Here is an 11,741-nt window from a genome sequence, read left to right as displayed (position 1 = left end):
AGGCTGAGCCGGCATGCCGGTGGAGCACTGCCCACCAGACCTGCACGTGCACTTCCCTTTCTTTCCATACTCCCTCCTTTAACTCTTTCCTTCCCTATTTTCCCAAATAAATTACCCTTTTTTCCGTAAGGTCTCGCTTTATGTCCGTGCTTTAAAGTGCCGCCCGTGCAAACATGAGTTGAACCTGTTACATGTTATAATTGTTTTCTGAGGTGAGACCAAATACAAATTTCCACCACAGTTAGTTGGTTGGTTCACATACAGTATATATTGTGCTAGCAGCATATAACAGTTTTACTTGACATGATTTTCATGTACAACAATTGTAGAATTCAGCCTATAATAATTAGGAAGCAGGCAATAACTTTTAACGTTGTGACTTTTCCAATATTTCATTTGCTACCTAGCATTTTTTTATGATGCAGCAAATGACTGATTCATATGTTTTTGAACTTGCTTGTACTGTCAGTCCTCTGATCGATGGTACAGATAACTGTCATCGGCCTCTCTTGTATATCCATGGTAAGCACCGGCCACAGGACCAACACTGTCTTCGGGACAGTAAATACCAAGAGTCTGCTGAAGCTTCTGTTCTTGTTGACGTAACTCCATGGAATCCACCAAGTCATAGATATTAGACAAAGTCCACACTGATGTTGGAAACCAGGCCTTGACCTCACCATCCTTCCCCACTACCAGCATGCTGAAGTAGTCAGTGGTGATCTTCAACTGGTCTCTCAGATTTCTCACCATGTCTGGAGACAGCTTATCTTTTTCAGTCTGACTTTTGCCTACAGGATAGGAGAGAGGCTATTAATTTTTTTTTACCCAATTATTAATTTAGTTTTCGTACTAATAAAAATGTAAACCTACCATTTAGCGAAAACAGCTCAACAGACCCTAAAGCCTCAGTTCCTTTTCCTACAAGTTGCAGCAACGCAAAGTGACGGATACCTGGAAAATAAAAAATTCAAAATGGGTTGGTTCCTTTTCCATAGTTTCCATACTTCTAAAAAATGCTCACAGACATTGTGTAAAGCTCTGTTGGATGTAGACCTCAGGAAGTGCCCCCATACCAATTTATCATTCTTAAAACAATATCTGTCTTTTAAATCCTAATTACTGCTATGTTAAATAGCCTCATTGAAACCACAGTATTTTAGTAACATTGTATGTAAGTCAGGGATTCATGCTGCATGTGACACCAATCCAGTGCAAAGGCACATACACAGATAATACCTTGAGATATTTAAACTTAATTGGAGTACCTACTATGGATGGGAATCACAGGGAATGGAAATCAAGGACCAGCTGATATTATGTGATAATTGAATCATCACAATACCTTCCATTCTGATGGTCATGTAATCATTATTGCTTTTGGAAGCCACATCAAAAAATTAAGTTTTTTTGGTTTTATGTTTTACATTTAGATTTAGGCATTTGGCAGACGCCCTTATCCAGAGCGACTTACATGTTTATCTCATTATACGTCTGAGCAGTTGAGGGTTAAGGGCCCTGCTCAAGGGCCCAATAGTGGCAACTTGGTGGTTGTGGGGTTTGAACCTGGGATCTCACGAAATGTAGTCCAGTGTTTACCAGGTATTTACCAGGCCTTAGTCTGATGATGTGTCTTATAGCTATTAAATAGATACTGAAATTTAGATTAAAATAAGTAACTGTAATTTTAAAACCAATTTCTACCCATCTGACACTCCTGTCCATTAAGGGCTTGAATTTGCTGGTGAAAGGAATAGTCATCTTCACTGGGGGCAGAGATGATCAAAAGTCGTCTTTTGGACATAAATCTGAAACACATGTGAGATTAAAAAAAAAACAATATGATGTGAACCATCAGTTGTGAAGGTTACACCTGTCATACACTTTTTTTATGTTGTAATATACGCAGTACATACAATATTAAACCACAATGCTTTGAACAAATTGAACAAATGCTTCGGTTTGTTCACCTGAGCAGGGAGTTCTCGGCCTGTTTATTGTTCTCAGATGGAGAACAGGCGGAGGGAGTGTTCTTCTCCTCTGCTTTTTCCAGCCACCGTGACTGAAAGGTGTCGATGTAATTTATAATAGTTGATGGGGCTGTTGGTGAATTAAACACCTTCCCAAGCTGAAATTACAAAAGCACATCACGTATCTCTGGAAACACAAGTCCTGATGAGGAATAATAGAAATTACCCTTACATTAGGTCTCAGGTCATAGTCTGTCACAGCCATAGAAAACTCTTTGGATTCAAGTCCATATTCTTTGCGGATTTGCCTGATCAGTTCAGGATTTCTGATGTTGTCTGGCAGTGAGCCAAGTCGAGAATCTCCATCTGTTTATAAAAGTGACATGCTTGAAAAGGTTTGAAAATGTGTTTAAATGAGATTCAGTCATAAAATGTTAACATTTTTATTATTTAGGTTTCCTACTTTAAAAATAATCATTCCGGTAACACTGGGTAAAAATAGAAAATTAGGCAAAAGGAAAAACAAGAACCAATACAACAAGATTTTGTTCTGTCCAAACTATATGCAGTTACGAACATCAGAATTATGGCATATTACTGTAACCCAGTGTTAAACACTGCAATTGATGAATTTACAGTTAAACGTTGGATTAGAAGCAAAACTCGGTCCGGAAATGTGCTTGTAATCCAAAGCAATCGTGAATCAAAGCGGGTTTTGATTTCCCCTAAAGAAATAATGGAAATGATTCGTTCCACACCCCCAAAAATGATTAAAAGAAAAAATGAATAATTATCATGCTTAGATTATTTTTCTGTGAATTAGTAATTACTATAGAAACATGTAATAATGCGTAACACTAGCAGGCTAATATTAACCTGGAAGAGCAGAAGAGGAGGAAGGGGGGTTGGGGTTGTTGTGTTTAACAACTTTCACACACATTCACGCACACACACTAATGGAATCACTCTCTGTCTGGTCACTGGAATCTTCTTTTTGTTTGACTTTAACAAGGAACCTACTTTAATGACACTTTTGTCTCCTTTTGAGGATTTCACGGACATGTGACGTTGCATTGTCAATTAACAGAATTACCTCCCGCACTGCTACAGACAGTTTTTTTTTTACAGGGGCTGTTGTTACACACAGGATCACAATGCTATAGTAAAGAGTACACACATTCATGGATGTTGACCACATGAGTGACGCACATGTACTGAGATGGAGCATGGTAGATGATTACTCACAATTCTGCAGCACGTGAGAGAGAGAAGAACAACTGGCTTAGATGTGATCCGGTGATGCTCAGCAAACAACGCATATGCATACTATTTATATTGCAAAACCTTGCTTGTTTATCAGGTAACAATAAAAAAAAAAAATCTCATCTTGCAAAACACAAAGTTACTCGCTATCCAAGGTTTTACTGTATTGTTAACTTGCTAACTTTATTTCCTATAACAGAACTTCCTTAAAAGATTACTCTCTCTTATACCACAGCAGTCTCACACTCAATTCAATGTTAAATAAGTTACAGTTTTAGATTGTTTATCATTTACATTAGCAGCTATAAACAGTTTTTACAGTTAATTGATCTTAACTAGCACTAGCACTGAAGACTCCTTCTATATATATTCTTTGCAAAATGACAGCACATTTGTTTAAAGCCACTTACTATTATCATGCTTAGATTATTTCTGTGTGAATTAGTGAATACTATAGAAACAATAATGCACTAGCATGTTAATATAAACCTGTGTTTTGCAGCTACCTGTATACTACAGTCAGAGCTGCTGTTGATCAAAATCCAGTATTCACACTGTGATATAAAAATAATAATACAATTTAGAACATTAGCTAAGTGATAAACCATGAATGTGCTAACATTAGCCCATAGTGATAGCTAGTGATCGTGCCACATTATTTAGCTTGTGACTTAGCGCATGCAGTTACAAACCACATAAACAAATTAGACCACTGCTACCTTGTTGATAGTGTTGCAATCTCAGTGTGGGGCTTTGCTCTGAGCCCAGGATGGACAGCACTGTAATTTTCCGTAAAGCCAAATCACAGCTGTGCAGCTCATTATCATCTCTTTGTTGGATATATTGGCTTGAGAGCTCACTGGCGGAAGAGATTACCTACAACATAAATAGCACAAAACAGCATAAATGGGGTACAATATTATATATACAGGACTGTGCAAAAGCCTTGAGCCAAATTTTATTATTTTTTTAAAATAAATTAAATCATGTGGACCGTGTATACTGACAGACTGGGAAGTGACAATTGGTTGTTTATGTAGCAGCAACCTCATTTCCCCTCTTGTCTCTTCCAACCACTCAGCCTGATTATCTGTCATCATCTGCACCTGTTTCTCACTGGTTTATGCCTTCAGTCAGATGGATTTTATGCTTAATTAATTCATAGGTCACTGTGTGGCTAAAATAAACAAAAACATTCCTGCAAAACTGCTGATGTACAGGGACTGATGTAAAAACCTCAGCTAAAAAAGTCCTTCAAGAAGCCTGAAGAACTATTCTTTAAAACTACATTAAACATTCAAGAAACTTGGGCTCTTTGGAAGCAAAATACAAAGAAATGAGAGGTGTACCATGTCTTTGGCACAGTACTGATATGTTCAAGCTGCTTTAATATAGTTTACACAGCACAAAAACTAATTTATTAGATTTATTAACTGTGTTCTTGACCATTTCATCTGCATCTACATGTGCATACTGTATGTGTGAATATCAGGTAGCGCAGGGACAAAGAAATATTATTTAATTAGATATCTACTAGCATGAACATAGAAAGTATGTGAAAGACATCATATGTCAAAAATATGCATGTCAAATTCACATTTAATTTTTGTGTGTAAAGAAATTGGGTGATGATTCGTTCATTTTATCAAGTAGGCTTGATTGCAGAAGAAATTTATTTCACAGATAAATAAACTGATAGCACTGATTGATGCATTAAAAAGTGTCTAAGACTTCTGTTCCAACTTATTTCTCTTTCAGTAAATTATAATTCAATCATAAAACAACAACAACAACAACAACAACAAATTAGCAGCAAATCAGATTGAGGCATGTAAATGTGAAGTGAGAATGCAGCCATAAAACTAATAAAATGTAAAACTATGCTTTTTAAGCAAGTACACACCAATATAAACTTACAAGGAGTCTTCTTTGGCCCTTTAGCTTTTCCATAAACTCTTTGAGAGCTGTTTTCTCTTTATTGTCTGCTTCCCGTTGTGACTTCTTTCCTCCTCTTTTCCCTTTTTTCTTTTTCTTGTCCTTCTCCTTTTTTCCCTTGCCTTTTGATTTGGATGGGTCACCCATTTGCTCTCCTTTAGTCTCTGTTACTGAACTTGCTCTTTTATTCCCCTCATCATCGTATTTATTCTCCACTTTCGCTGCTGTGTTTTCTCTTGCACCTCCAGGGCTTTCTGTCCGCCTGTCAAGCTTGAGATTCCCCTCCTCATTTACCTCAGTTTTGGGAGCTGAGGTCACCTTGCCACCACCACGATTCCCAGACGTTTTACGGATGACAAATCTGGAGCGTCCGTTAAGAATAGCCTGAACTTTGTTTCTGATGGCTGCCTTTTTATCTTTTGTTTGTTGTTGTGAAGGAAATATGGATGTAAAATTTCCCTGGTTTTGAGGGCTGACGATCCTTCTCTTCTTCCCACCATTCGGCTTCACTACTAACCTCTTTTTAGTAATCCTGCATCTATGAAGTAACCCTTTCCTTGCAACTATCTCCAGCTTGCGTGCAGGGAGGTTATCAATAACCTCCAAAACAGCCTCCACACGCACTGGGTAAGGAAATCTCTCACCAACCTTCAGGTTCTTCTTTAGAATCAACATGGAGAACTTCTGGTGTTCCAGTTCCAGGTAATGAAGCAGTTTTGTTACCATGTCTGAATCCAGAGCTTGCTCTGTGGCCTGTCCCTCCATGGTTGTGCGTCGGATTTTGCCTTCCATCATTGCATTTTGAATAATGGTCACAATGAGGGTATCTCTGTCTGCTAATCGACAGTTCAGCCCTTCAGACTCCTGGATCTGTTTCTCCATCATGAGTAAGTAGTTATCGTTGTATGATGGGGCGGTTATCACCCATAAACGCTTTTTCCCTGAAAAGTCAGCCAAGAAGTCGGCCTCTGGAGTTCCTCCAGGTTCTCGTACTCCAGCTTCCTTTGCTCCAGCATGCTCCCGAGGGCCCACAGGTTCATCTCTTGTTTTCGACCGTTGTCTGTTCTTGCCTGTTCTCGCTGACAGCGCTGTGCTGCAACTAGACAAGACAAGTCCGACTACAACTATCCACACACGATGCATTCCTCAGACGTGCAATCACACTGTCACTCAAAGCATGACTTTGCTCTGCATCTGGAGCTGAGGAGGCAGGGCGAGAAACTCCACCTGTTTTACATTAAGATTCCCTTAAAATTTCCCTTGGAAGTGGTGTGGCATGTGCAGAAATTCCACTCTGCTCAGAATGTGGGGTAACAGAAGGGCTTGAGAAGGGAATGAAACCTGAGCCCCTTGCCTTTGTACACAGAAGAAATTAACTCTGCATGATGCTTTATGGCTGCAAAAACAAGGTGGTTTGATATATGGTATATACTGTACAGTAGTAGTATATACTGTACTGCAGTACCAGTCAAAAGTTTGGGCACACTAGTTGAATGTTTTTTGTTTGATTATTTATTTTCTACATTCCAGAACAATACTGAACACATATGGAATTATGGAATTATGTAACAACAGCACCAGTCAGTTGTAATTTTAAGATGCAAAGATCAGATGTTTGCATTTAGAAAACCCATCAAACACCATGATGAACCTAATTCTCATGAAGCCCATCCCAGGAAAGATAGACCAAAACTGCTGTAAAAAAGGATAAGCAAAACAAAAAGTGACTATGTGTATATACTTAAATGATTAAGGTCATAAAACAAATTTAAATATTACACAAAGTTAACCTGAATAAACACAAGATTAAATGTTTTTATATTATGTAAATGAAAATGTTGATTTAATTCATTGAAATCATAATGTGAAAAATGTGATAAAGTAACTGTCCCCTCATATGAAAAAGTATGTGAAAAAGTAATTGCCCCCCTCTGCTAAATCATGAATGAACTGTGATTTTTGGAAGGCTGAGTTAAATTTCACTTACCCAACCCAGCCCGATTACTGCCAAACCTGTTGAATCAAGGAATCATTTAAATAGAACCTGTCTGAAAAAATCTAAAAAAAGCAACACAATCTAAAAATATATAACAACAAATGAGAAATAAACTACAGTAATAGGGTTACCAAGTAATTTCTAAGGCTTTGGGACTGCAGTGAACCACAGCGATAATGTGAAACAGTGGCAAACCTTCCTAGAAGTACTGTATTCAGCCTATCAAAATTACTTTAAAAGCACAACAATGACTCATCCAGGAGTGCTTTTATTAAACAATTTATGTTTTCAGTTATTGGTAATGGTGTGATGGCATGATGATCATGTTAATAATAAATCTAGAACAGAAATAGCCATAGAAAGGAAGTATGATATAATGTTTTTGGTATGGCGTTATAGATTATTTCCTCCTCATCTCTGTTACCTTCAAACTTTCATGCCATCTTTCAGGGGGAAAATAACTACTTCAGCATTTTCACATCCTTTCATTTATGTTGCATTGATGAAAATGAGGTTATTGCCACTGAGAAATTTTAGACTTGCACAATTTAGGATTGCTGCTTCATTTCCTCATTTCCTTCTTTTCATTGGTGCATCAACTTTTCTTTTTGTTTTATAGCCATGATAGTTTTTTTTAGCATAAAACAAATAGTTCCTTTATGATTACATTTATTCATTCATTCATTTCTAGTAAATGCTTTACTCAGGTCAGGGTTGTGCTGGATCTGGACTCTATCCAAGATCCAGTGATGTAGGAGACAGGAATGGTGATGAGTGATGCACCATTCACGCACTCATTCACATTCACTGTCATGGTTTTATAAATTAATTAATTAATTTATTTATTTATTTCCTAAACTATTGAATCCACAATAAACTGGGTGATCCTAAATAGAAAGTCCACAAAAACATTAACCCAAACTCGGGATCAAACCAGGGACGCTAGTGTGCTGTAACAACAACAGTATACTACACAAATTGTGCCATTGTGCTACAGTGCCATTTGTGAGATTATAATTAATAAATGGATTGTTCCCATCCATCCATACATACATATATCCATCCATACATCCATTCATCCATTCATCCATCCATCCAGAAACCTCTGTAGTCCAACTAGGGAGCATGGAGGCCACTGGCGGTCATTGTATTTATTTCCATTTGTACAACCACGGCAGGACCTCCGGTCAACATTCATTCACACAAGCATTCACACACTACGTGCAATTTGGAAATGCCAATTAGCCTAATCTGCATGTCTTTGAGCTGTGGGAGGAAACCCATGCACACAGACCTGATGTGGGAATTGAACCCAGGACCTACAAAATGACAGTGCAACCACTAAGCCACTGTGATGCCAAATGGCTTATTATGAGCTACATATTACAGAAACTATCATCAAAAAGATTTAATTCTAGTGACTAGGACCTAGTGAAAATTTGCACCAGTATAAAGTTATTAAAATAACCAACAGGATCACTTGAGGGGTCATGGGCTTAAACGGCAGGTCATGCTACAGTATGAAAGAGAACAAGGAGCTAAAACAGGAATATCTAAACACCTTTTAAAAAGTGATAGAGTTTTCAAGCATTGCATTACCTGTTGGCCTGAGACTAATAATGGCCGATTGTCTATATTGAGGATTGATAAGAAACATCTAAGCATACTATTCACAAGCAGTGGTAAAAACCTAAGTAGTTTAGGGCTAAAAGTTTTGCTCAAGGTTTTTTTTCTGCCAGTCCTCATGTTTGAACAGGCAAAACATTCATTGCTGAGCTGCCACATAATGATCTGCCCAGGTTGTAGTCAACACAATAATAATGTGACCAACTAACTCCAGATTAAACCGTAGGTCTTTAGAGGTCCCTCAGTTTATAACAGAGAAGCTCAGGCGATTAGACATGCGTGTCTCTTTGCAAGACTAAAGACTAACAGCCCCTTTGCGTCCACATTCCACAAATGGAATCCATTAAACAGAGCGGCACAAAGCCGCCAAAGTTGACATGCAATGCTCTCTCTGATCTGACAAAAACCAATAACGCAGGGCACATTTGTTTGTAGATTCATATCGATCAGAATTGTTGTTGTAACATAAAATTTTAATGACAATTTTAATGACAATGTCAACACAAATTTTTATATATACACAATTTATTAAACATGAGGAAGATCAAAATATAAATACCAGGAGCTTTTAAATCAATCCAGGACTTGATGAAATTTCTTGTGGATGAAAGAGGAAATCGACACATTTACAGGAGACTTTAAGCACATGATGGTGATGAGACTTTTAGCCGCAGTAAAACATATGAATGGTGAAAACATTTTTAAAGAACCCGCACATCTGTGAATGATAATCCCAGCCGAAGTGGCTCGTTTCCATCAAAATAAATAATTTGTTGCTAACTTGCAGAAGAGATGCATCTGTCTGTGGGAACCGTACACACAATCATTCACAAAGATCACTTGCACATTACAGTAATTCGACTAGAAGTCCACACTTCCTATACAGACCTGACCTTGCTCCAAGCCATTTTCACATGTTAGATCAATTAATGGAGTTCCTGGGAGGCATTGTTTCAGATGTCAAGCAGGCAGTCTGATCTTGGCTCCGGCCTACTGAGAATACTTTAAACTTGAGTTCAAAACTTCGGTTTCATTGGGAGGATTTGTAATTGTGTATATATCAGGGACATGGCTTGTGCTGCACTTTGTTGCACAGACAAACAACAAAGAGGGCAACAAGCAGCTGAGTGCATTGACTTGTAGTAACAAGCATAACAACTTGCTAATTTAAAGACTGCAGCAAAAACCACACAGTTTCTCTTCTACGAAGACTAGGTTTGGTTAAAAAACCACATAGCTTTTAACCACAGAAGTGCTGTATTGTCATGGTTGTATAGTTGAACTCAACTTAGAGCTAATTACCAAGGAGTGTTATCTGTGTAAATGTTTCTGATATTAGCTGACATCCCATATTATAAACCTCCTAGTAATACAAAATCATATTGCTGGACTATGTGTTCTTTTTCTTCAGGGTTATCAGGTGTGCTTAATTTACAATATCGCATTTCGTTATTACTTTAAGTAGAGAGTAAAACATGAAAGGCCATGTCTGTCATCATGCGTGCACATGAGGGGAGTGATGGGGCATGACTTGCAATAGAGTGTAGCTACCCTCAGGAAGTGCATTTTTTTAATTTAACACGTGGGCTGGAGTTTTACCCCTCTTTCTGGAGAAGTAATAATGTGCAGTATTGTTCTTCCCATGCTTGTTGGGTTTCCTCTGGGTTCTTTGGTTTCCTCCCACAGTCTAAACACATGCAGATTAGGCTAATTGATGTTCCCATATTGTCCGTCGTGTCAGGTAAGTTTATGATTAATATTAACCTACTGATTAAATTTTTGTATTTTTAATAGTAACATTTTTTTTAGCTTGAGGCAGCAGGAGGAACTTGGGCTTAAGGAGGGCAATATGTAAATACACTAATTAGAAACTCATTATCGTCTATATCGCTTTCTCCTGTATACAGGGTCCTAGGGAGGCATGAAGCCCATCTCAGGAGACTTAAGGCATTAGGTGGGGTTCCACTTTTGGATGGGTGTATCACACACTCTTTCACACACTACAGGCAATTTTGGATAGCTAATTAGCCTAATTTGCATGTCTTTGGACTGTGGGAGGAAAACGGAATACCTGAAGGGAAACCCACCAAGCACGGGGAGAACATGCAAACTCCATGCACACAGAGGCAGGAATCGAACCCGGGCAGGAATTGAACCAGGACCCTAGAGGTGCAAGGCAACAGTGCTAACACCTAAGCCAACCAGTTAGACATTCCTGGTGAATTAGTGCCTCCTAGTGGTCATTATTTTGTGTCTCCCACACTATACCTATACAGTAAACTAAAAATTATAGCTGATCTCCTCTACTGAAATGCTTTCATTTGTTAGAGTGTTGCAGAATATGGACGATATTCTTCTTTAACCTGAAAGGATTCTTTGTTGTTATAATCACAGCATCTGTAGAGCAAATCTGAGGTTAGTTGCACAAACAGAAGACATAAGGTTGAAACTTATTCATGGAAGATTTAAATATTTTCCATTCTTTAGAGAGGTTTATCATGTATCCGTTGTGGAAATGCATATTCCATGTACATAATTAAACCATGTGAAGCTAACTAAAGCCAAGAAAAAAAGGTTTTATAACGCAAATGGTGTGACTTTCTACTAACTACTATTTAAATGTTATATACATGTATATAACATAAGTATCTAAGTTTGGAGGACAAAAGACAACATAACCAGAAACAAGTAAAGGACATACGTAGACTATCCATGCTGACAGGGTAAATTCAATGGGGAAATTAAGAACGCAGTACGTAACAAGCAAAGGGTCATATCCTGTAGATCTGAGAAACAAATCTTCAGCAGTGTAGACCGACAGGGTTAATATAGTCTTCCAGTAGTCTGTAAATCCAATTACAAAGTAGGGGGCAGGAGCAATGAGTGTCGGTTAGGACTTAACACACTATAATCATGCATTTATATGGGTAACCTAAGGCTCAGAATTGTCC

The 11,741-nt window shown here is 38.0% G+C and overlaps 1 protein-coding gene across 1 annotated transcript; it reads right to left on the bottom strand.

Moving 5' to 3' along the window:
* Positions 1-245: 245 nt before the first annotated feature.
* Positions 246-6,387, bottom strand: ccdc80l2 (coiled-coil domain containing 80 like 2). The gene is made up of 7 exons (XM_053478733.1): positions 5,151-6,387; positions 3,953-4,109; positions 2,203-2,336; positions 1,971-2,128; positions 1,705-1,808; positions 874-954; positions 246-791 (listed from the first exon to the last, which is right to left on the bottom strand). The coding sequence occupies exons 1-7, from the start codon at positions 6,309-6,311 to the stop codon at positions 466-468; spliced, it is 2,121 nt and encodes a 706-aa protein (XP_053334708.1). The 5' UTR covers positions 6,312-6,387; the 3' UTR covers positions 246-465.
* Between the last annotated feature and the right edge of the window lie 5,354 nt (positions 6,388-11,741).

Source organism: Clarias gariepinus, chromosome 19 (genome assembly GCF_024256425.1).
Source record: "Clarias gariepinus isolate MV-2021 ecotype Netherlands chromosome 19, CGAR_prim_01v2, whole genome shotgun sequence".
Classification (NCBI taxonomy): Eukaryota; Metazoa; Chordata; class Actinopteri; order Siluriformes; family Clariidae; genus Clarias; species Clarias gariepinus.
The sequence above is the reverse complement of the archived record's forward strand: the minus strand, read 5'-3'. Positions and strand labels throughout refer to the sequence as shown.

Bases quoted from the DNA above. Each gene is read 5' to 3' on its own strand.
- ccdc80l2 (XM_053478733.1), bottom strand. From the start codon at position 6,311: ATGCATCGTGTGTGGATAGTTGTAGTCGGACTTGTCTTGTCTAGTTGC. The intron at 1,809-1,970 runs GTGAACAAACCG...CATGTGTTTCAG, and splicing joins GCCGAGAACTCCCTGCTCAG to ATTTATGTCCAAAAGACGAC. The intron at 792-873 runs GTAGGTTTACAT...CCTATCCTGTAG, and splicing joins TGAGCTGTTTTCGCTAAATG to GCAAAAGTCAGACTGAAAAA.